General features: G+C 46.3%; 2 protein-coding genes across 3 annotated transcripts; one reads left to right on the top strand and one right to left on the bottom strand.

The window, feature by feature from the left end:
* Nucleotides 1-740: 740 nt before the first annotated feature.
* FOXD1 (forkhead box D1) lies at nt 741-6,861 on the bottom strand. 2 transcript variants are annotated; one of them, XR_010083490.1, is made up of 3 exons: nt 1,398-1,514; nt 906-1,280; nt 741-850 (listed from the first exon to the last, which is right to left on the bottom strand). XR_010083490.1 is itself a non-coding variant. In XM_063422951.1 (2 exons), exon 1 carries the CDS (start codon nt 6,717-6,719, stop codon nt 5,454-5,456), a length of 1,266 nt encoding a protein of 421 aa, XP_063279021.1. In that variant the 5' UTR covers nt 6,720-6,861; the 3' UTR covers nt 1,148-1,280; nt 5,431-5,453. The 2 variants fall into 2 exon arrangements, 1 of the variants encoding a protein (XP_063279021.1); XM_063422951.1 differs by lacking the exons at nt 741-850; nt 1,398-1,514 and adding an exon at nt 5,431-6,861 and having other exon boundaries at nt 1,148-1,280.
* A 10,429-nt stretch (nt 6,862-17,290) lies between these two features.
* On the top strand, nt 17,291-24,438 carry BTF3 (basic transcription factor 3). Its single transcript, XM_063423273.1, has 6 exons — nt 17,291-17,447; nt 17,714-17,782; nt 20,955-21,068; nt 21,273-21,474; nt 23,503-23,559; nt 24,082-24,438. Exons 2-6 carry the CDS (start codon nt 17,714-17,716, stop codon nt 24,126-24,128), a joined length of 489 nt encoding a protein of 162 aa, XP_063279343.1. The 5' UTR covers nt 17,291-17,447; the 3' UTR covers nt 24,129-24,438.
* Nucleotides 24,439-25,615: the final 1,177 nt, after the last annotated feature.

The raw sequence follows: 25,615 nt of genomic DNA, 5'->3' as shown, positions 1-25,615 counted from the left end.
TAAATTGCATAATCTATCATTTAAATAGGGGGCCCTGTAGATTTCTGCACGCCGTTTTACTGTATCAGCGGAAGGGAAACAGAATCAACTAAACAGGTCTCCTGTGGCTTGGTGGAAGGGCAAGTTTAATTATTTTGATTGGAAAAATTAAAAACCCACAGACAGAAATTTCCTTCTGAATTCAGCTCAGCGGTGGAATTTCTGAAACTGACGAGACACCGCGCCAAAAATACATATTTAAAAAATTGAAGGGGAAAAAAAAAAAAAAAGAAAAAAAAAAAAAAAAAGAAGAGAGAGAGAGAAGGTGCCTTTCGTCCAGTCCATCTGTTTTTGTACATCTCGGGCATTACGATGCCTGGCTGATGGGTCTCTCCGTGGCGCAAAGCGCTTCTCGGTACACTGTGCACCTTCCGTGCGCGTCCCGCGGTGCCTCCAGCCCAGCGCCGCCGGCCGCCCTCCCGCTCCCCGGGCCGGGCTCGGCTCTGCCCCGCCGCGCAGCCCCGCACAGCCCTCGGTGCCACCCGCCGGGCTGGTGGGGTTTGCCCGGAGGGCTCCCGGTGCCTCCCCAACCCCGCAGCCTTTGCCTCTGCTGTTTTCGGTCGTGCGGAGAGCCGAGCCAGGCGGCTGGGAAGGGGCCGCGTGTGTTTCCAGGGCCGGCTGTCCGCAGTACACCTCCAGGCGGGGAAGAGAGTTCTTCCGCAAGTGACAAACAAGAGCCAGAGGTTTACCGACTTGGAACTCGCGTTCGTGTCTCCGTCTCTCCCCAAAAATCGACGCGCACCCATCTGCGCGATGAGGCTCGGAGCACGGCTGTCGCCGCAGCGGGGATGGGCAGCAGGCAGGCTGTTACCTCCGAAGGGCCGCTCTCCTGCACACACTCCTTTGGGCAGCAGGCAGGCTGTTACCTCCGAAGGGCCGCTCTCCTGCACACACTCCTGCCTGAGGGTCTCCTCCGCATCTTGGCCGTGCTTTGCAGCGAGGAAGGGGCAGCGAGCAGGGACCCACCGGCCCCGCTCGACGTGACTCTCACGGTGAGGGTCGCAAGTGAGAAAGGACTTTTGAAGAAGGGTGGAGAGGCCTTGCAGTCACCTGCAGCGGATTACTGCGGCTTGACGGTGAGGAACGGAGGAGGCGGACGCCTTACCTGGTTGGGATGCGCCCAGCTGCGGGCACAGGGCAGGCGGTCCCCGCCGGTGCTCGGGTTCCGATGGTGCGTGCGGCCCGTCGCCGAGGGAAGCAGGGGAAATACCGCTGCAGGTGGGGGAGCCACCGCGAGCAAGCTGAAAAAGGGATCTGCATTGGTTAGCAAGCTCCAGAGCAGAGGGGGTTTGGCCACGATCACAATTTCCACCGTTTCTGTCAAATACAATATTATCAGAGATTACAGCAGTACTTACTGTAACTACTGAGGGAAAGTATTGCATGCGGAGTGGTGCCTCCGGTCCGTGCCAAGCGACACCTAAACCAGACCCGCTTTCCCACAGATCCCCCGAACAGGCCTCATTCCCTACGGGAGCCACCGTGCGCTCTGCCCTGGCCACCAGCGCTGCAAGAACGGGAGCAGCTGAGAGCAGGTGAGGGCCTCGCCCCCTCCTTTCATCTTCCGGACCTCATGATGGGGCCGGCCTTGGGTGTTTGAAACCAGCCCGCAAGCACGGGATGCGCACCCCGCTGGCCCCAGGAGCGCTTCTCACCCCACCTAAAACGCAAACCAGACGGAAGATGAGGTCCAAGGGAGGTGCGGGTGGGGAAGGTTTGGGCTGAGAGCAGCTACAGGGCCGGGGAGCCGTGCACGGGAGCTGCGGGGCTCGGCCGGAGCCCCGGGCTGCCCTGCCCCGTCCCAGCCCGCGGCGGTGTCGACAGAGTGGGCACGATGTCCGGCCCCTCCGCACAAGGCAGCGGGAACGCTCCAGCGGGAAGGGCGCAGTGTGTGGACGTGCAAACTAATCGTCTTCGGAATCAGGGAGGGAAGGGGAAACCTCTTTTATAGGGGATGTGGGAAGGGACCTAACACAGTCCTGCTTAAGAGAAATGTTATACAAGATACTTGAAAAGAAATAACTTTTAAAAAACCTAATTAAAAATATATAAATCACCCATCAGAGACAAAGAACTATGTGGAAGGAAACGTTTCTGGATAGAGACACTGTGTGTGGCATAAAAGACGATTGAATACATAAGGGCTTCATTAAATTCCCAATAGATAACATTTGGCTAAATCCATCCCTAGATTAAAACTCTGCATAATAGCACCATAAACTAAAAAGTTTCTTTTTGTGTGGTCCTTCAGGATGAACTGATTGAAACATTAGCCCCCTCATAGAGCAATCCCCTCCCAATTCAGACCCAGTAATTCGTCTCTCAGCCCTACGGGGATATGATGAGCAAGGAGACGGGTTAATGAATCCACACTTTTGTCTCTGGGAGGAGAAGGAGGCGACACTATACTGCACGTCCTACCAGATTGTTTGTTAGGGCCCAGACTGCTTTGGAGGAATTGTTCGCCTGGCCTCGGTCCTTGCGAGGTCTGCACCGTCAGCCTCTCTGTTGGTCTTGAAAGCCGCGGAGAGCACGGCTGGCCATTAGCATGCGAATGGGGCGCTGCGGCCCGACGGTGCTGCGAGCTCATCAAAGGGCCGTGGGGCCGGCGCCTTTTCTGCCAGCACCTGCTCCGGGGCAGCAGCGCGGAAACAGGGACCCTCGGGACCGGGGCTAGGCGGCTTCCCCGCCGGCTCGAGCAGAAAAGGCAAAAGGGCCCTTCGGCAGCGCCCCAGACCTCCTCCTCGGCTCCCTTTTTCCTTACAGGGAAAAAAAAAAAAAAAAAAAAAAAAAAAAGAGGAAAAAAAAAAGAAAAAAGCAAAAAAATCTATACCACCTACTGCAATTTGCTTCTGTCAGCTCCCCTACCAACTCCCGAGGGAAGGTCCTGTCCGCACGGGATGCAGGCAACCGAGGAAAAGCGTGGAAGGAGCAAGTGGCCAAGCGGTTTGCTTGCCATACAGCTCTGAGGAGACCTGAAGGACGGGCGGTGGGCACACCCGGACCCCGCTGCCCACCGGCCTGGGCCGGGCTCTGAGTGAGCGAGGTCGCCGGGCTCCCCAGGGACCACTGCGGAGAAGCCAAGAGAAACAAACAGGATGGATCGCCGGAATCTGCTGCCCTTGTCGTGTAACTGCTCGCGGAGATCGCTAGGACTCGAGCAGACAGAGAGCCCAGACTGAGGGCCAGCAGCATCCCTCCTCGGGGACCCTCGCACCGCCGCACGGCCGCAGCTGCCTTCTTCCCCGCAAAACCATTCCCTGCTTGATTTTATCTGCCTCTTCGAGGCGGGCCTCTGCTTGGCTCGGCAGCCCGCGCTGCCCCGGCCCCTCGGCCGGCGCATCCCCCGGCCAGTGCCGGGGAAAGTGAATCAATCGGTCTCTGGTGAAAAGACGCGCTCTCCCCCGAGGATACGTACACGGTGCCTCTGGGGTATTTTCCCTTTTGTTTTAGAAGTTAGAACGGACTTTACTTCCTTTTCTGCTAAAGAAACCGGGACGCCCAAAGAGGCCTTCCAGCTCCAGACTGCTAATGAAGCTCAGCAGAGACCTCGTGTCCAGTCTTTCTGCTTTTTGAAACCCACTGTTTTAACACAGCATTTCTGCAAACAAAACGGAGAGGCACCGCTTTTCTACCTACGAGAATATTTTGAACCAACTAATTCTATATCTAAAACCCCTCCTCACTCCAAAGAGCACTAAAAAGCGTCCCTCCCTTTTTAATTTTTTTATTATGAAAATTTACATAATTGATCCCCGAGTCTCCTAAATTGTTATAAATACAGTCGTAGTTGAAAAGCGCCTCCCTGGTTTGAAAAACGCGTGTTCCTAGCCCACAACAAGCATTCACACGCCTACTCTTAAAACATGCGATTCTCTTTTCCATATATAAGCTCTGAATACTTGAGGCCGGTTTTTTGGTTAAAAATTTTTTGAAGTCTATAAAATAGATATCTATCGATCTTATGCTATTAAAAACGAGTGTTTGGAATCAGAAAAACTGCTTTCATGGTTTGTTTTGCACATTTAAATATCCTTACTTCGACAGCTTATACACTTAATCAACTCGTCACACGAGGATATTACAAAGCGCATTTTATACTTTATGTATTGAAAAGTAGAAACACATGCCACTATTATCGTCACAGAAACATAAGTGTCTAGAACAAATCTCTCTTAAGTTCAATGCATGCCCTTTATTAGCAGAATTTTCCTTTGGGCCTCTTGGAAACCAAACTATGATGCAGTTGTGATTTAAAACACACCCAAAAGTACAAAAATAGTTTTAAACCGGCTTTTTAATCAATCCCCTGATTGGTGCCTTACAGAACTGGGCTTTACTCCCTCTAGAGAGACCTATTTCTATTTATCCCCTCTTTCGTTCCTGCTGTTTTTTGTAGAATGGGTTTTTTTGTTTGTTTTGTTGGCTTTTTTTTTGTTGTTGTTGTTGATGGTGGTGGTGGTGTTGTGGGGTTTGTTTTGTTTTTGGATTGTTTGGTTTGTTTTGGGTTTGTTTTTTTCTGTCTCTATCTGCTGGGGTTAACAATGCATTGACTGCAAAGATCATATTTTTATTTTCTTCTTCGCAGTCAAATCTGCACATAATAAATTTCAAGCTAGAATATTCTTTGACTATTGTGCTATTAATCCCAAAGAAAAAATATATCAGTGTCCCAAAGAAAGGAGAAGTGCTAAGGAGGGAAGGATCCAAAGCCATTTGTTTGGCTGGGCTCCTCTGGTCTTTGGGTTGGGTTCTGATTTTTTCTTTTTTTTTTTTTTTTTGAAAATTAAAAATTTTATTTTCGAAAATGTGTAAAAATTTTACATTAAAATGGTACAATAATACTTGCCAGTAATTTTAACAATATTCCTTGTAAAGAATACGCATAAAGTACAAAATAAAAAAACTCCGTAAGTCTATTATAATACAAAACACAGGTTAAAATAAGAAATGATAATCTTGACTTTCTTCTGTGTAAACACGTTAATCTTTTCTTTTATAAAAGTACATGAGACAAGTGTACTAAATGAAAAAGTATTGCTCTGCTGTCCTCCCTCAAGCCTTTTTCTTTTTTTTTTCCTCCTGTACATTACTGTTTTCAAGCTCCTAGACCTGAGAATCTCTGAACTTTAACGGTTTAGAGACATTATTTATCACCATTTTTTGTTTCTTTTTAAGGAGTAGCGAGTAACTTTCCGATGCAGCGACCGCCTGCCCGTGCAGTACCTACATCTACACCTGGCTTTGCACTAGTGAAGGCGGCGGGAGGTCCGTGGCTGGCGGCCCCCGAGCCCCGTCACAATTATCCCCACGCAAAGACAGGCAGAGCCCCTGCGGGCAGCGTCCGCCGGGCGTCCGAGCGGCGGAGAAAGGACATACCCCAGATCCTACCTTCGGAAAGACTCCCAAACACTTTAACAGTTAGAGATCCGTGCCGCGAAGCCGGGGGTGGCGGGCAGGGCGGCGGCGGGGGCCAGGCCGCTCCCGGCGCTCCCCAGCGAGCGGGCCAGCCCCGGCGCCGCGCTCGACTGCGAGGCGCAGCTGCTGCCCGCGCCGGGGCCGGGGCTTCCCCCGATGATGCTCTCGATGGAGAAGGGCGAGCGAGCCAGAGCCGCGCCGCTGCCGGGCTTGGCGGAGTGCAGCGAGGCCGCCAGCGCCGGGCCCAGCGGGTGCGCGTAGCCGAAGGGCGTCCGTGCCAGCTCCGCCGCCGGCAGCAAGGGGCCCGGCGGGGCGGCGGCGGCGGAGGGCAGCGCCGCACCGGGGGCGCTGCCGGGGGCGGCGGGGGGCTGGCGGGGCGGCGGAGAGGGGTGGTGGAAGGCGAAGAGGGCGGAGTGGGGGTGGTAAGGCTGGAGCTGAAGACCGTAGCCGCAGCCGTAGGGTCCGTAGGCGCAGGGCGGCTGCTGCGGGGGCTGCGGCGGAGGCTGCGGGAGGAAGGCGGCGGGGTCCACGGCGCGCAGCAGAAGCTCGGGTGCCGGGAGCTGCTGCCGCTTGAAGCGCTTTCGGCGGCGCAGGAAGCTCCCGTTGTCGAACATGTCGGCGGATTCGGGGTCCAGCGTCCAGTAGTTGCCCTTGCCAGGATTGCCGGGTTCCCGGGGGATCTTGACGAAGCAGTCGTTGAGGGAGAGGTTGTGGCGGATACTGTTCTGCCAGGCGGGGAACTTCTCCCGGTAGTAGGGGAAGCGCCCGCTGATGAACTCACAGATCTCACTCAGCGTCAGCCTCTTCTTGGGGCTCTGCAGGATGGCCATGGTGATGAGAGCGATGTAGGAGTAGGGCGGCTTCACCAGGCTGTTCTTGCCGCCGCCGCCGCCCGCCCCGCCGCCGCCGCCGCCGCCCGCCCCGCCGCCGCCCGCCGCCGCCTTCTGCGGGCCAACCCGCGAGGGGGGCCGAGAGCCACCGGCGGCGTCCCCGCCGCCCGCCCCGGCGCCGCCGTCACCTACGCCTCCGCCGCGCACGGGCGACCGCGGCAGCAGGGCGGCGGCGTGGAGGTCGCCCACATCCTCCTCGTCCTCCTCCTCGTCGTCGTCCTCGTCCTCCTCCTCGTCCTCTGCGTACGAGCGGCGGCGGCGGCGGGTCTGCGGCTCTTCGTCGTCCTCCTCGTCGTCCTCCTCGCCCACCACATCGATGTCGGTCTCCTCAGCCAGCGTCGACGCCTCGGACATCTCCGAGCTAAGGGTCATGGCGCGGCGGGGCAGCGCATCGGTGGCGGCGCGGCGGGCGAGCGGGCGCTCTCTCCGCCGCCGCCAGGCCTCCGCGCCGCTCCGCGGAGAGCCGCCCCGCCGCCGCCGCGGGCAGCCGGGCCGCTCCGAGCCGCGCCGGCCCCCAGCGCCGCTGCAGCGCCTCTGGAGCGCTCCCGCCGCCCGCTCGGAGGCGGCGGCCGGTCAGGGTTTTGTTTCGGGGTATTTTTTGCTGCCGTTTGGATTCCTGTCTTTCTGTTTTTTCCCCTCCCTTTTCCCCTCTCGGGGATGTTTTTCGGTGTTTTTGCGGTTGGGGTCGGTTATCGCGGGCGCAGGGAGGTTGTGCCGTCGTTCCTGGAAGTCGGTTTCCCCTTCTTTCTCCTCACCTCAGCCCCCAGACATTAATGGATGCGGGGCAGGAGGGAGCGCGCCTAGTCCTGGGAGGAGGAGAGGGGAGGAGGCTGGCGAGGAGGGAGGGCGTAGGGGATGGCTTGCTGGGCCTTAGGAAACACGGCGAAAAGGCTGGGGCTTAGTCCTAGGGAGGGCGGCCTTCCTCCCCGCCTTATAGAGGGGGCCATCACATGGCTCCCAGCGTCAGACCCTGGCGGGGGGAGCGACGCCGTGTCTCCCCCCAAGAAGGGCGCCTCGCCACCGTCCCGGCCCCCCCGCCCTCGCCCCGTCCAGGAGGGGCTCTGGGAGGGCAGCAGGGAGACCGGTGCCATATTTAGTGGAAAGGGGAGGGAAATAAAGATAACACTTGACACCCCCGGGGGAAAAAAAAAAAAAAAAAAAAAAAAAAAAAAAAAAAAAAAAAGTGCAAGTCTGTGGCAAAGTGTAGAAGCATCTTCCCAGAAACCGTCCGGAGGGTCTAAGAGCTTCGCATCTTCCCGGGCTGCCCTCAGAGACAGGGTGCTGCTTCCCGTGGGAAGGAAGGGGGAAAAAAATACTCGATCCGGAGAGTGAGATGGTGAGTTAATAAACTTCAGACTTCTGTCCGCGGAACGGTTTAGAGACATCCTTCCCTGCCTCTCCCCCGTCACCCTCCAGAGTTTAATTTACTTTAGAATGAAATAAAATATCTCTCGATGCCGACCTCAAAGCCATGAAAGAACAGCCTCCAAAACACACCACTATTCTCAGTTTAATTGTAAGGCTATGGTTATTAAAGAGAGAGAAGCATCTCCCTCCTTTATGAGAAACACTAATAGAGAATTAGCGTTACTTCCTTTGTACGCAAAGGAGATAAATTCACTGGCCTTTAGAACGGGACTTTCGCTTTAAGTAGAAACAACACCCCTGAGAAAGCAACAGAGGACTGCTTGCTAATTTAGTGGCACCGTTCCCCTTTTCAGGTGATCTATGAGACGACAGAAGACCGGGGCCCCTTTATGTAAGAGCTGGCAGGAAAAAAAAAAAAGAAAAAAAAAAAGAAAAAAAAAAAAAAAAAGAAACAAAAACTCCACCAAAGAACCCAAACAAAATAAAACCCCCACAAATTTGGACAGAAATGCAATTACCATGGTCTTAAAAAGAAAGGCTTTGAAAAATCCCATCGTTCCCAGTTCTGGCAGGATAAACCGCAATCAGGATCCGACCGGGATAGGAGTAGGGGAGCATTTCGTGCTTAGGCAGAAATCGTCCTGAGAAGGGCAGACTGATGCATAAAGTCTTATTGATCAAATCTCGCTTTGCAAACAACATACACACCCAATTTCTTGAAATACGTTTTCGATATATTGTCCTAACCCAAAGTTACAAGCCACCCTGTTTTAAACCCAGTTTCATGGATTTACAACATAATCCTTTCTACTATTTCCAAATAATCCTATTTACATTTTGTTCACTGCTAAGGCGCCTGCAAGACAATACCACCAAAAGTTACAAAACAGGGGGGAAAAATAAAATTAAAAAAAAAAAACCAACAAAAAACCTCTAGATCCAGCAACTGACTACTATTTTTTTTTCTGTAGCAAAATAGATATCACTCGAGATTTACAGTTCCTACAGTTCATAAAATCTCTCTTCGAATTAATTTTGAGGTCCTAGGGCAAGGTACCAAAAGAAAGGTAGACAGGATTTTTCGTCTTCAAGAGGTTTCTCGTCTTTACAAAGAGTTAGCATTTTAGCTTTCTGCTTCCTTTTCCCCTTTTAGTCTTTCTCTTCTCCTAGCCTGAACGTAAAAAAAAAAAAAAAAAAAAAATCACTGTCTTAAGTTTGAAGAACAGTGAGGTTTAAAAATGCACGGGGAAGTACCACCATAGTGACAGACCAAAAGAGCCGGGGTCTGCCCTGGATCCTCTGCTAGCGGAACGCACGGATGTGTCACTGAGCGTGTGACACCGGCGGCTCTTGGACAGCATCGAAAGCGTTCCCGGGAGCCTCGGCTGGGGTACGGGTGTGTCTGGACGTGGCCGATAGGGGTGGCCTCGAGGGGCGATGGTGGGGACCCCTCTGGAAGGCTCGGGCAACACTACAAGCTCTCGCCTGTCGCTGCAGGGTGTGCACGCTGTGTGTGTGGGCTGCCGAGGGGATTCCTTTTTGGGGGGTCAGTCGAGTCAGCCTCCGGTGCAATTAAGACCTGATGTTACTTCAATCCCCGGAGATCGTGACGTGTCTTTTGAGTCTCTTCCGATCGTTGCTGTCCCAAACCCGGCAGGTGCCGTTCCAAAAAGGCCAGAAAGAAAAGGAGGAGGGCGATCAGCGGCGGCTCAGCCGTGAGTGGCATTTCCCTTGGTAAAACCCGGCCGGCGGCGGCCCCGCGGGCTCTGCCCCGTCCCCCGCCCGGCGGCCGGTGCCGCTCCGCGCCTCTCCGCGGACGGGGGATGCCATCTACCGGCAAGGAGGGCCGGTGTGGGACGCCGTGTGCTGGGCAGGGGGCCCGGCGTGACCTCCCTGCCCAAAGCAGCCCCCGAGGGTCGCGGAGGGACCCCGAGACCCTAAAGAAAAGCAGAGTTTTGCAGGGGACCTGAAAAGAGCCTCTCCAAGAAATGGATGGAACTTCCTCGACCACCTTACCACCTCCGTCCAGGGGCTCTCTGCCCACACGCCCAACCACCCTTGACCCAGGATCCTGGGGGCTCTCTTCTAGGGTTTTCTGCCAGCTGTGAATGATCTGATGTATCATGCACCTAAAACCGCAGTTGCACAGAAGCCAGATGAGAAATACAGTTACCAGCTACGGGTTATACTATTTTTTTAATTGTTTGGGCATATTAAAATTAATCACAAATTTAAAATTAATATGAATCGTAATTTTTTGTTATATATTATACACACAATTGCTGCATGCATATACAGAACATCTACATTTTATCAGTGCAGCACAGGCCTTTATTAAAAATCAAAGATTACCCTGGGCACTATTCAGGACATTTTCCAGCAGCGACACTGGCACACTGGCTGAGGTGATCTGAGTTTTGTCGAGCTGCAGAACTGGGCTTTTTCTGAATGTACAGAACAGAACGATTTCTTGAATAATTTAAATTTTCTGTGAATGTCGTGTCTCGGGTCAAAGATTGGATTGAATTCTGGGCTGTTTGTGCCATGGGACAAATAAATGCTCCACCAATGACCTTGCAAAAGGATGGTGGTGTGAATGACAGAGACAATAACAGTGAAAGTGAAACTCTCTTCTTTGCCCAGTATAAGATAGACCACCATTTAATCTCCACTTTTTTGTGTGTTTATTTTCCTCTACTCTTGCCGTGTAGTTTTGGGGAAGGTAACACTTCCTTTAAGCCTTCTGTGGAGGCTGGGATTACAATGTCTGTGGGATCACAATGCCTTGCAGAGGGCTGGCAGCAGTCACCTGAAAAACTGAAGAAAAAACCAGAATTCGAGCCATGTCTTCTGCTGAAAAAGGGTTCGCTATCCTTGGATGTGATCTCCCCTCTATGCTTGTCAAACATTTTTTCTTCTTGACCAAGTTGGTTTCATTCATTTGTTTGGTTAGGTTGGATTTTGTTGGGATTTTGTTTTGTTTGTTGGTTTGGTTGGTTTGTTTTGTTTGTTTTTTTTTTCTTCTTGTCCTATAATTCTTGCGGGGCATGTACTTTTGTTCTGACAACTGAAAGCCAATTTGTTTAAGGCCCTTTGGGCTTTTGATTTCTGTAAAATGTGTTTTAGTGTTCTCATGGTGTTCTGATCTTAGGAAGCATTTTTATCAGGTTAGACCAAGACCCACCTAGCAGCATAAACTGACATCAATATCAGCTAAGACCAGATGTTTAGGGAAGAATATAGGAACTAAACAAGTAAAATTGATTCCTAACTGCCAGGAATCTAGGTTTCAAGTTGTTTGTTTGTTTTAAAGCAGAGATAATATCTGAATTCAATAGCCTTTGAGAGAATTTATTCCAATTATTTGTCCAGTCGTTTTTTGAAATCATGTACATTTACACCACTAAACATATTCTGTGGTGAAATGCTCTTAAGCTCTAACCACGAGTGGTAAGAAGTGTCTCTTTTCATTTCCTTTATGCAAGTCACCTGCTCATTTAAATGTGATGCACTTCCATTTTTGTACTCAAAGAGACAAGGAACAAGTGTCGTTAAACACAGTCTCTTTACTGTTCATGACTTTGTAGATTCTATCACAAATTTTTTTCATTTGTCACCTTTTTTACGTGCTGAGGAGTTCTCTTTCAGAATCACTGGACTAGCACAGAAGTAACTATGTATTTATGACAATATTTATCATTCTCTCTATCTTTTTCCTTGTTCATCTCACCCCTATTATTTTCATAATAGTCTTTCAAAACAGCATGAGATGCTTAAACTTGGTTTACCAGTTTTAATTTCAATTTATTATCTCTACTCTTTTAAGCCAGTAACTGTTTCCAATGCTGGTCGAAGGATACCAGATTTACAAAATGAAGCACTGGCTGCCACAGCTGATATAGCAGAGTACTTTTCACATGAAAAAATCATGCTTGTTTAGGTTACCTTAAATTTCATAACATCACCAACTACTGAAAACCTTTCTAATGCTTTCCACATAAGCCCTGGTTTTTTTTGGTTGTAGAAAAGCTTTAGCAAACAAGGAGGGAGATCCCGTAATTAGTGTCTCAAATATTAGAGATATTTTCCATCTCATTCCGTAGAGATGGAAGCAAGCCTCAAAGGAGTACAACTCATTCACAAATGCAGTGAATATTGTCAAGTATTTTTGTTGTTCACTTAGAAATCCTTGGGAATAAGCTATATTGTGATCAAAGACAAAAAAGATCGTTTTTTCCATCTAGAACTTAGTGGGTAATGGGTTCCTGCCAGGACTTGCACACAAATAACAGCTATCTGTTGCAGAAGGAGAAAGGCCCTTGTCTTGTCCAGCCTTTCCACCTCTTGCCACCTATGCTCACCACTTACCTCCCACCGAGCACCAGCTGCACCAGGACGTCTAGAAAAAAAATCAAAGAAGTCAAATCCAGAATGAAGAAGAATTTTGCAGCTGCCAAGTCATTACTCAAAAGTAGCATGATGGCACCTACATTTCTAGAGAGGGCCAAATTTAGTTCTGATTCATCCTGGGCTCAATGTGATACATTACACATTTACATGTTGATGTTCAGTCATGTTGTCTCAACAATCTTTTGACTTGTAAGTGTTAATGGTTTAAAGACAACACAAAGACCACTGTGATAGCAGAGGTCAAAACATTTCTGTGATCATGGCTTGAAGGATTCAAGTCCTCTTGAATTCTGTGTATAGGATGCCTATAGGAATAAACTGTTTGTCTAAATCTTCAACATCTGTGTATAAATTTCAGGTATCACCTTTTTCACACATAGCCAGTAAGGTTATATAGTATATAGTATATAGTATACAGTATACAGTATACAGTATATAGTATACAGTATACAGTGTATAGTATATAGTATATAGTATATAGTATATAGTATATAGTATATAGTATATAGTATATAGTATAATCACTTCTACCTCTTACTTATTTTCTACCAAAATGTTAATTATTGACTAAGACTTATAGGCAAGCCTTTCTTGGTGAGCTTTCAGGAGTTTTGTTAACATGAACTCCCAAATATCCTGCAAAGCCTGTTTGAACCATGTACAGTGAAGGCAGGGGATTCTTGATGCAGCACTTCTCCAACTACTCTCCAGTAGGACTCTGCAGGATGTACAGAGAAAGGCATCCCAGAGGTCATGAAAGGCTTGTGATATGGTTTGAAGCCCAGGTATTTTGGGTTGCTGAGTTTAAAAGCTACAGGCATCGTAAGAAAACAACACTGCTGGGCAGCAGCTTCTCTTCCTTGACACTAAAGTCTGTTACAGATCAACTCTGCAACACATGACACAACATGGTAATACATGAGATGAAAACAGCACCAGACGTAAGTTCAGTCTTTCTGGGCTCCTATCAATGTTTATATATATTTTATATCCCTTAAAAAGTTATTAATTCTTCAGTGAGTTTTATGTCTAGATATCTGGACATGGTTTCTTTTCTAGTCACCTCTCAACACTTTTGGTTCTCTACTCCACAATGCTGCTATTTTCCTCCGTTACATTGCTAGCACACATGGGTACTTTCAAAATTACTTAGTGCTTCCCCCCTTATGTCCTGCAGTTAAATACAGTATTCTTCTGAACAAATGCTTCCAAATGAAATTTTGATTATCAGATTCCCTTAACTGCCTAAAAACATGGTTTTTTTCCCTTTTTGTCTCTGATAATCAGGACAAGGATTACTTTATTATATGAAGTAATCTGAAGAAATCACTTATGATTATGACCTGTGGTTAGCTCCCTCAATACAATACTAACACCTCTCCTCAACATGCCCTGTTATTATTTATGGAGCACTGGTCATGACTTTTAGCAGAGCTTTTCCACTGGCATTTTGAGAGCAAATGTCATTCTTCTGCTTTTAAACTTCCATATAATTTAGGAAACAATTTTTTCCAAGTAACCACTTTAATGATCTTCTCCATAGCTATGCTGTTTCTGTGTAGCTAATGAACTTTCCTTTAGCAATCTATATCTGTTGATGTTTTTGAGGTCATGACTTTCACCCTTTTTCAGAACTGAAAAGGTGCTTACTGAGCTCAGGGTATCTCTCAGTGGTACAGCCCTTGGATCTGCTTCATTTCTCAATAGAAGTTTATCAGCTGCAACCTAATCCAGGTTTAGGTTTATGTTTCCCATTATGGAATTACAAAACAGCAACTGAACAAAACGACCCAATACTACTTTAGCATGCTAAAAAACTTTTTCTCAGATGTAAGGTTTGTTCTTTGAAGGTCTCCTGTTTGATCCACAAAATGTAACCAAATCTTAGAGTCCCTTGAACTGCCACTCCTGAATCACTTTAGCTGAGTCCTGATACAACTCAGTGATTTGTTTTCATCATAGTTTGTCTTCAAAAATCTCACAAGAGGGCATATGAGATCATATCTCTAGACCAGTTGATCCTAAAATGCCAGCTGGAACAGCATTTTCTACAGTTCCTGTCTTGGAATAATCTTTCTGGGATTCATTTTCCCTTCAGTATTTGAGTCTAAAAAAATATTTTGCTTGTTTGTAATCACCATTTGGCCTGGCAATTCTAGGATATTTCATATGTATTGATGGCAGACTGATAAATCTAAAGCAGACCGATTTTTACTTTCAATAGCTTGCAGCGACTCAGGTTTGTTTTGTGTTTTTTTCATCTCAGCTCTCTTCATTTTTGCTGTAGGTACATTGGAAATTTCATCCTGCAATAAATTTATAAGCATTCCTTTTAGTTCCTAAGAAATGCTGTCTTCCCCAAACTATCCCTAAACACTCCCTTCTCCAGAATATGTTTTTTTTTTGCCCCTTTTCTGAATTACATACTGGATTTGTTAGTTCAGATAAATAATAAGGGCTTCCCCCACCACCTTTTCTCTCTAAACTGATTGACTGTTCGAATTTTCCATATGTGGTGGACCAAATTTTTGGAGGTCTTCCACCATCTTTTACAGTTGTTTTATCATCCTCTAATTTTTATCTGTGATTCGCATGGTGGGAGGCGCAGTGTCTGCTGCTCTTCAGCAGCACCTTTTGAATCACCATCTCCCTGAGAATTTCTATTACCACCAGATGGAGTAACCTTGGGATTATCATTAATTTTCACTAATTACAAAAGCCTCCATTTTAACAGGATCAAATCTTTTGTACAAATTAACACTCAGCTCAGGTGTAGTGAAAAGATAACATAAGAGCAAACAAAACTTACAGACATATAAAGTAGTGCCTTGGCAAAATCTTGGCTCTGGGGATTACTACCAAGGGAGAGAGTGTTAATCAATAAAGGAGGATAAATGAATTATTAACATAGTCTTACAGAAACAAGACCAAAGAGAATAGTTAACTGAGGATATTCCAGAGAAGAACCAGCATAAAAGCCATCAAAACACAGCGTGAGAAGGCAAAGTCAGTGGTATTTCTGCTGGTGCCAGTAGGCCCATCAGGTTGTGATTGGGAGTATGAAGCAACACGGCTTCTCCTCTCTTGCATCACTCTGTGGGCACGTGTAGCACTGATGAGAATGCCAGGCTTCTTCCCTGAAGAAAAATCTGCCCTCTGCTGTGCAGCACAGGTCCTGGAATGGCTGCTTCGCCTTCTGTGGGAGCCAGACCTGTGCTCCCTGTGGCTGTGAGATTAGTCCCACTCCTCAGAACAGAGGAAACTCAAACACACTGGCACACTTGTGGGGGACTGAAATGGTAGGCTGTGAATGATCTCTGCCTCAGAAACACAAACTGAGGAACAGGGTTGACATATACTCCAAGGCAGTAGCAACTGCGTGAGTTAAGGCCTGGGAGGTGTGGGTTTGGCTCTCAGAATAGGATTTGGAAAATACAAAAACTGGCAGTACATAAAAAGGGCATATTAAGGCCTCAGTGAGGGAAAACACGGCTACAGAGGAACATCTCTGAGGGATCCAGCGAGGGCACACAGAGGGTATCCAGTGAACAGCAGCAAGCAGCCACAGGTGGGTACCTTATAAATTACAACAGCATCACAGAGGAGGAAAAGCCACAGTGAAAAACACACAAGGTGGACGAAATAAAAAGAACAAGAACTGACACACAGGCAGCAGTGATGCAAAAAGCCTCAGTAATTTGGCTGGGCAGGGGCAGCTGGGGACATTGGGGGTTGGTTCATTTAAGGGGCCCCACCACAGAGCTCTGCACTGGGCAGCTGGGAGGACAGAGGTGACTTGTTGGGGACACAGGGAGAAGCACGGCCATGAGCTTTGAGATGTGGCCTGTGCAACACAAGTGAGAAAAAACCACGATGCTTACATGTATTCTAGCATGAAAAATAATAAACACACAATTAGGCCACATCTGGAGTACCATGTCCAGTTGTGGACTCCTCATTACAGGACAGACAAAGAACTACTGCAGAGGGTCCAGCCACACAAATACTATTGCTGGGGCATCTCTCTTATGAGAGACTGTGGGGCCTGTTTAGTCTAGAGAAGACTAAGGAGGGATCTTGTCAATACATATAAATATTTCAAAGGGAGATATCAAGAGGATGGTGCCAGACTCTTTTCAGTCATGCACAGTCACAGGATGAGGAGCAAAGGCCATAGGCTAAAACACAAGAAATTCCCCCTCAACATGAGGGACAACATTTTATGTTGAGGGCAGCCGAGCACTGGAACAGTCTGCCCAGGGAGGCTGGGGAGTGAATCTCTCTGGAACCATTCAAAACCCACCTGGATATGACCCTGTGTCACCTGCTCTGGGTGACCCTGACCCAGCAGAGGGGGGTTGGACTGGATGATCTCCAGAGGCCCATTCCAACCCCAATGATTCTGTGATGCTAAACCATGGAAGTCATGCCTGCTGCTGGTACCACGGGGGATAAGAGAGCAGCAAAGTGAGTAAGGCATGGTAACGTGAGGCATGGCTAGTGCTAGCTCCTGCCCTTGGCAGCTCCATAGGCTGGGGCAGAGGGGCTGCAAAGCTGCCACAGGAAAAGGCCCTGGGGGCTGTGACAGTGACTGAACAGGAGCCAGCAGTGCCCAGGTGGCCAAGAAGGCCAAGGGCACCCTGGCCTGTGCCAGCAATGGTGTGGCCAGCAGGACACAGGGATTGTCCCCCTGTGCTCAGCACTGGTGGGGCTGCACCTCCAGTGCTGTGTCCACTCCTCGGCCCTCACTAGGACGAGGACATTGAGGTGTTGGCAGCAGACCAAAGGTGGCCAAGAAAGCTGGTCAAGGGTCTGGAGCACAAGTTCTATGAGGAACAGCTGAGGGAACTGGGGTGGTTCCGCCTGGAGGAGAGAGCGATAAGTGACCCTATCACTCTCTACAACTCCCTGAAAGAAGGTGCAGCAAGGGGAGGGTCGGCAACTAGCCAACAGGATGAGAGGTCTCAAACTGCACCAGGAGAGCTTTAGGTTCGACATCAAGTGGAGTTTCTCCACAGAAAAGGCGACAAGACATTAGAATGGGCTCCCCAGCGAGGTGCTAGAGTCACCACCCCTGAAGTCGTCTAAGGTAAACGGTTTATTTGACAGGGTCCGATGTTGGGCAGACCCCGCCCGGCCGCTCCCGCCGTTCCCGCCCTCAGGGCGGTGGGGCGCCGCCTGCCGGGCGCGGCGCGGCGCACGCGCGGCCCCCGCGCGCCGCTCCTTCCTTCCGGCCGCCATCTCGCTGCGCCCGCGTGCGGATCCCGGCCCCGCGTCCTGCCCGCCGCCTCCGGCTCCACTCCGCGCCCTGCCCTCGCCGAGGTACCGGGGGGGGCGGCCCGGGGGGCAGCGGGGGCGGCGGTGGTGGTTGGAGGAAGGGACGGCTACGGGCCGGGCCTGAAGGGAGGCTCGGCCGGGCTCTGCCCGCGATCCGGGACCGTTCCCGGCGCTGGGGCGGGGCTGCCGGCCTGCCGCGGGGGACGCGTGTGGGCTTGTGGTGAGGGGCGGCTGCGGAGCTCCCTGTGCCCGCTTGTCCCCACCTGTGTTCCCACACCCGCCTGCTCCGGGCGCTGTTGTTGTTTCCGCAGATGAAGGAGACCATCATGAACCAGGAGAAGCTGGCCAAGCTGCAGGCCCAAGTGCGCATCGGTGGCAAGGTAGGAGCCGCCTCCCTGCGCTGCCGTCGGGGTTGCGTGTCCCTGTCTGCATGTAGGGCCTGGAAAAGGGTGTGGGGAGCAGCCCTGAGCGCTCTCAGCTTCGCTGGACTGCCTTCAAGGGAAGCTGTGTCACTCCAGAGCCCTCTGAAGTCACTTTTATAGGTGCAATATGTAGTAGCTGAATCTCCCGGCGTTTCTCTCTGTGTATGTTATGCTATAGCAGAGTTAGTATTTTGGATTAGGGCGAATGGGACTCTCATCATCAGCAAGGTCAAGTGCAATGTACTGCAGCTGCGTCAGGGCAACCCCTGGTATAAACACAGGCTGGGGATGGACAGATCAGAGCAGCCCTGCCCAGAATGTCCTGGGGGTGTTGGGGCATGAAAGGCTGCACATGACCCAGCCATGGGCACTGCCAGCCCAGAGAGCCAAACGTGTCCTGGGCTGCAGCCAAAGCCCCGTGGGCAGCAGGGCAGGGAGGGGATTCTGCCCCTCTGCTCTGCTCAGAGCCCTGCTCTGCTCAGATGCAGGGCTGCATCAGCTCTGGGGTCACTAGCATGAGAAGGACATTGAGATGTTGGAACAAATCCAGAGAGGAGACAGCAAGATGATCAGATGGCTGGAGCTCCACTCCTGTCAGAATAGTCTGAGGGAATTGGGACTGGTCCGCCTGCAAAAGAGGAGGCATTAGGATGACTTTATTGTGGCCTCCTAGTACCTGAAGGGAGCCTCCAGGAAAGATGCGTCCAGAATATTTACAAGAGCACCTAGTGGCATGACAAGGGGGAATGGGTTTAACTTGAAAGTAGGTTTAGATTGGATATTAGGAAAAAATTCTTTACTGTGAGGCTGCTCAGGCACTGGAACAGGTTGCCCAGAGAAGCTGTGGATGCCACATCCCTGGGGGTGTTCAGGGCTAGGTTGGATGGGACTCTGAGTAACCTGTAAGTAAGAGGTGTTCCTGCCCATGGCAGGAGGGTTGGAACTGGATGGCTGTTGTAGTCCTCCTCCAGCCATTCCATGATAGGTGTATGGGCTGTTTTAGAAAACGTGTGGGATTTGAAGTGAGTGTACCTTACAGCAGGTGAGGCTTGGTATAGTTTTTATAACAAATCATAGAGAATTATGTTACTGACTTGTCAGAAATACTTAAGGTGCTCAAGGCAGTTTTTTGCCTTTCTAAATAAAGTAGGAAGTCCTATACATGTCATATTTCTGTAATTGCAAAGTAATATAATCAGAAAAACTTTTTATTTTGTTACATCTGACTATATGTATTTGTGTTGTGTGTTTACTTATAATCTGAGAAAAATGTTTAATATAGTCATATGACAGTAAACATTTTAATTACAGTGTCAGTCTTAATTCATGAATTTGTCAGGATTTTGTACCTGAGGGAGTATACACAGTGTTCTAGATTACAAATTATTCAACAGAACTCTTGCTGACAAGAGTTTCCAGGAGCTTTCATTCCAGTGTTATTCTTTTTTCTTTATTTTTTTTCCCAATTGCTGGAGATATAGCCAGCCTTAAAACAGGGTTTATGTAGTAGTTCACTGCCTTGGTAATTTTTTGCCTATTCTTGGTATGTAATGGTTAATTAGAGAACTCCTGCATTATATTCCTGATTGTATGCATGTTAACCAGTGTGTGTTTATTGACTATAGAGGCTTTTTATGTCTATCATGTGAGAACATGCATTCAGATTACAGTTCCTGCAGCTTGCTGCTCAATATAGGGCTTTTAGAGACATTAAACAAAGCTTAGAATTTAGTTTTAAAATTGGCCTGTGAAATAGTTGGAATGCCTGAACTTGCCATATTATTTTTTTATATGTAATGGGAGATTATTCCTGGGATTTTCATGGCATTGTTGCCATGTAAGTTGAGATGGGTTTGGAGGAGGTACGTATTCCTCCATACCCCTTGATTCAAAACATGTTCTGAAATTTACTGAGAATTCTTTTGTCCAGAGAGACTTAGCATATACCTTGTCTAGCTCAATTCTTGGGTAGACAAGGCACTAAAATAAAGCATTTCTATTACTTTTAATAGTTTCCAAACCAGTGTGTGTGCTAACCTGACAGTAGCAGGGTGTGAATATCAGGTTTTCCAGACAAAAACCTAAATGCTTGAGTGGTAGTCTTCCAAGTGTGAGTTTGATATGAATTCACCACAAATGTTCCTCATTGTTGGTAACAGAATTATGTGAGAGTTGTTAGTGTCCAGTCAACTTTCAAACTTCTGACAGTAAACTGAAAAGGAATTCTAGCTACTTATACAGCTAGGTAACAACAAATCCTCTTATTATTAGCATAGATGAGCAGCTGGAGTAGGAGTACTTAGATTAGTAGTTACATTATGTCAAAATTATCTTACTTTCACTTATTCACAGACATTTTATGTTAGATTTTCCTGAACCCTTGTGCAAGCTATTAGAGAGTGACACTTTCTGCTTTTTTGTAGAAATAGGTATCCTCAAATGTGGGACATTTACTTCCCTGGAGAAATCTAGAGCTCTGAGTCTGTAGGACAACTTAACCTTTGCTTGTCTTGTTTCTAAACAGGATTGGGCTAAAATACTAAAAGTATTTTTAAAAATGTATTTATGAAATATTTTGGAAAAGTAGGCATTTTTCAATTATGTAAGTTCATCGGACGAGAGATGGCTATTTAGAATAAAAATGTGGTATTTTGACTTCTCTCGTTTTCATTTGTTAATGATGTGTTCATAGCTTTATGCCCTCTGACTATTACCAAAATTTGGCTATAATTTAAGAAAGATAATCTAAGGGAAAACTAGTAACTTTTTGGAAATTGCTTGAAACTGCTCATTCTTCAGTTTTATGTCTTGTGATTACTTGGGTTAACAAGGGTAAATTTGCACGGGTAAATTTGTAAGATGCTGCAGTAAACCATGAAATCTGTGAAATAAATACTTTCTGATGGCATTGCTTCCTAAAATCTCATGCCTTTCCCACGTGTGCAAATCTGGCCTTAGTGCAAGAGAAATACTACTGCAGTGCAGTTAGGCAGCAGGGTTGCATGCACTGAAACATGTATGTAAGCAGTATGTTGATTTGTAGATGTTGTAAATAGTTACAGCCCTTAGGATTAGAGTTTGTGACAACTGCTTAAGTTTCGCCTTGTTTTTTTGTTTTGTTTTTGCAAAGGGTACTGCCCGCAGAAAGAAGAAGGTTGTTCACAGAACAGCTACAGCAGATGACAAAAAACTTCAGTTTTCGTTGAAGAAACTGGGAGTCAACAATATTTCTGGAATTGAAGAGGTAATTGCTTCAAAGGAAAAAAAAAAAAGGTTCTGTATATAAATAGAAAACGTATTAAAATCAATGTTCTGGTAAGTAACACAGGTCCTAAACTGTCTGTAAATTATCAATAGGTCTTCATGGAGCTTTAAGAACTTTGATTTCCTGTTAAATTGAAAATTCCTGTTAGACTGCTTCAGACACTGGATTTTTTTTTCCCTGCAGGTGAACATGTTTACCAATCAAGGAACAGTCATTCACTTCAATAACCCGAAAGTCCAGGCCTCTCTGGCTGCCAACACTTTCACTATCACCGGCCATGCTGAGACGAAGCAGCTGACAGAAATGCTGCCCAGCATCCTAAACCAGCTCGGAGCTGACAGCCTGACCAGCCTCAGGAGATTGGCAGAAGCCCTACCCAAGCAATGTAGGTTGAAACCTGAATGTGTTTCGTGCTGGCAGCTGACATGAGGCTTATTTCTGTAGCAGTGGTGACATTCCGTGCACTCTTCTTGTCTGCAAGCATGTTGGAAAATGCTTATAAAGAAATCAAATTCACTAAAATCAATTTTATTTGTAGCTCAAATCTGATGGCAAGAATGACTCAGTAAAGCAAAGTCACATGTTAATGTGTCTTTTAGTGGGGTTAGCACTGGAAAACTGTAGCCAGACTTGATTTTCTGTTAGTTTCCTTCTTGATGTGGCTGCCATATTTTGACGTGTCTTGTTCATTAAAGGTGGGTGGATTAATTACTCTGTAACTGTTAGGTTTTAAAGAAAGATCAGCTTGAATATATTTCTTTTGACACTTTGAATGGAAACGTAAATAATGGAGAAAGGGACATAATAGATAGCTTTCAATTGCTTTTCTCCCTCACAGGTGTGGTGAAAGTATTTCTTCATGGGCTTTTTGATAACTAGGAAGGAATTACAGGGTGTTTATAAATATGTTATAATTTCAGTATGTGTAGAACAACGTAGAGAACAGGGCTGATATGAGCATTAATCTAGATACACCCAACTTCCTGTTCCATACTTAAAATAGTGAAAAAGCATGAACGTTTGTTCCTTCTAAAACTGGGAAGAGTAGAGGAGGGCCTTAATTATGTAGTGTTTGAAAAGGTGCTGCTGCTGCTACAGGATGAGAGTTCAGAGTGGAAGACTTGCTGACACTGGGAACATTCCCTGTGTCCTGTGTATGTACTCTTCTTACTTTCTGAAATATCTTAAGCCCATTACTTTAAAGACATGAAACAGCCTAAACGTGGAAAAAATAAGATAATCATTGTGTCCATTTTTGGCAGTTCTGACTTGATTGATTTTTTTTTTTCTTCATCTGCTTTGCTGCCAACAAAGCAGCCTCTGTTTACATTGCTAAAATTGATGGTACCCTCGTGTCAACTTAGCAATGAAAAGAATTTTGCTAGAAGTAGTCTTCAAGATGTGGGATGAAGTGTTCTTTATCATGATCCTTGAATCCTTTCTTCTAAATGTCACCTGTGTGCCTTTCTCATGATAGTAGCAGGTCTTGAAAGAAAAAAGTTCTGGAAGGATTTAGAATGATTGCTGATGTTCTGTTTTCTGATAACAATGAGAAGCTAATTATGAGAAGTTTTATTCTAAGCTAAATTGTGGAGTTTTAGAAAGAGGGACGCTTGTTTGAACTAATTACTTTTTATGTTCTAGTAGATGGCTACTTCTTTCCAGTAAAAGTGGATGCCAGACTAGTTGCACAAAACTTTATATTCAGCATTGTCAGTTAGATTTGGAAGCATAACCTCAATGAGTGAAGCATCTGATGATTGCAGATGCTAAAGTAAACTTGGACAGGTCTTGGGGATGAGAGTGAATGCAGGTAATTTAGAACAAAATAACGATGTTTGCTTTTCAAATGTTGTTTTTAACTTTAAGATGCACTTAAGCTGTAACAACTTTCAGCAGCTTAAAAAGCAAATGAAGGTTAGTGATGTCCTTGTCCCAAGCCCTTTCAAAACAAAGTTTATTCATCAGTTCTGCTTCTCTAGAAATTTATGTACAGGTCTAGTAAGAACCCATCTTCTTCCTCACACTTTTCTTAAAAACTGAGAAAGATTAATTAGAATAAAGCTGAGGTAGTAGAACTGAGGTAGTAGAGTGGTAGTAGATCACACCTCCACTTGCACTCGGAAATTATTGTTGTGCAGGGCACTCAGTATACCTAGATACAAGATGTTGACTGGTGTGGTGTTATCATGCATCTTCTAATTCCATTACTGGAAATGCTCTGAGCATTATCAGTAACAAAGGGAGTGTGAACTCCCTACTTTAGATTAAGATTTTTATTTACAGAACTGGATGAAGCATTGCAGCTTAGCCCAGAGTCTTTGATAATGTTTTCAAAAACACAAAGCTAAACAAGAAATCAAAATGCTTGTGGTGAGCTTGAATGAAACTTCTGAACTATTTGCTCTTGCAGCTGTGGACGGAAAAGCACCACTTGCTACTGGTGAAGATGATGATGATGAAGTTCCAGGTAAGAGCAAACATGCAGTGGAGGAAAAATAAGTGAATTTTGCTAAGAGATCTTACTCATAGTGTAAGATCAGACCAGAGATAGTGAGAGTATTGGTTAGTCACTTACTGTCACAGAATTTCCATGGGCAGATTATTTAAATAATTTCAGATACCATGAGACACTTCAAAGTTTGAGGTAGCATTTTGGTCTTACGTTGAAGGACTATAGCTATGACTAAGACCATTATTTAATAGTCCATAAGAAACTACCTTGTCAGAATCACTGCCCAGTTGTTATAGTGAAGTTAAATGCTTTTAGAGTTGTGCTTTTTAATGAACCATCCAAAATTTCCTTGGTTGGGCAAGGAGGATGAACCTTGAAGGCTTTAAAAATTATTTGCTCTGTATTTATGAGCTGAATGTTTTTATGGTGTAAAAACATGATATGAAGTAGGACTTAGGAAAAAAAATCAAACCCAAAATGTTTTGGTTTGGTAAAGGGGAAGTGTGTCAAACTTTAATTCCAACAATCTTTTTCTAGATCTTGTTGAAAACTTCGATGAAGCTTCGAAGAATGAGGCAAACTGAACTGTCACCTCCTGAATAAAATTAAAACTTGAAAAAGCTACACGGAGCTGCTATTTTATATTGTGACTGCCTTGATTTTCTTTCCTGATGATCTCAAGATCTATGATATTTGGAAACTCCTTGAATCTACAGCTCCTTAGTCACTGCTTGTACACAATATTATTTTGTGGCCTGACAGAACAAACCTATGCTTTAAAATAAGTCAGATTGCTAACAAATTTCTGCCTAGACACATTTTTTGAGTAACTTGTATACAAGCAAACACTCATCTTTAATGAACTTTGGCATACAATAAAAATATAAACCAAAATTTGTGGTGTGACTTTTTGTCAGAAAATCAGGGACAAAAATATTAGACAACAGGCCCTAAATACTAAACAAACGGTTTTGCTTTTCTGCAGAACATCTTCCTTTGGCTGTGTTAAAAAGCTGGCTCCTGAAAAAAATCTTTTATAATGTATAATGTGTATAATGAAACCTTTTGGACTTAATTGTTGAATTTCTGCTGTTGCAGGTTAGAGCTAAGTAGGCTGTAAGTCACTTTGTAACCTACTGAATTTAGGAAATTGAATTATACTTTAGCAACAGTTAATGGTGGCTTAATGTAACACAAAACATGCAAGTCAAGGAAGAATCTACTTGTCAGCTGCTTGCTGCTGCTCTTCATGGCCTTGGGGAGCTACATGTGAGTGTTAAATTTTTATGTTTATTGAGTGTTCAGTAGGTATTTGAATGGCATAACTGTTTAATGGGTTAAACAATACCATTTAATTTTACTTACCTGAAACCATCAGTTATATGGGGGAAGGAATCACAAAAAGGGGGAAAAGCATTAATAGAGTAGATAGGGGCTCTTAACTAAGCCTGTATTTACCAGCTTCAGATCTGTTAACTAATAATTTGAATGTTTCAGGAATGTGTTTTTATTGCTTTTTGGGGTTTTTGTTGTGTTTCAGAGAAAAATATAACTTCTTAGGGCACAAGAAAGACATCCTAAATTCCATTCTGACCTCTCTATAGCTGGAGTTTCCAGGAGTAGGGGCTAAATTTCGTGTTTGTGAATCACTGGTATTGATGATAGATCAGAACACTTGCATAACAGTAAGCTAGGAAAAAGGCTACTGGCCTTGTAAGATTGTTTCCAGAGCAGATACTTCATGAAGTGTAGATTCACCATGACTTGTCGAGGATAAATTTCGGAGTAAGATTTGCTGTAGCTGTAGAAAAGGTCTCCATGTGCCCGGAAAAGGGTGGGTCTGTGTCTGACTTGCCAAGCATGTTTGTCATGGTGCACATTGGGAAACAGTGGAAGAACCTGTTCAAGCCCTAAAACTCCTGTGGTCTGAGGTAAGACAGCAGACTTATGTGAGCATGACATGGCTGAAGTCAGGTGCAAGAACTTCTGAGTAACAATTTTAGAGCACTTGTTTTGGTTTACAAGTACTTTACCAGTGAACTGTACTAGTAGCGTTGAATTAACTAAAAAA

This window comes from Prinia subflava, chromosome Z (assembly GCF_021018805.1).
Source record: "Prinia subflava isolate CZ2003 ecotype Zambia chromosome Z, Cam_Psub_1.2, whole genome shotgun sequence".
NCBI classification, from domain to species: domain Eukaryota; kingdom Metazoa; phylum Chordata; class Aves; order Passeriformes; family Cisticolidae; genus Prinia; species Prinia subflava.
Note: the sequence above shows the minus strand (reverse complement) of the source record. Positions and strands in the feature narration are given on the sequence as shown.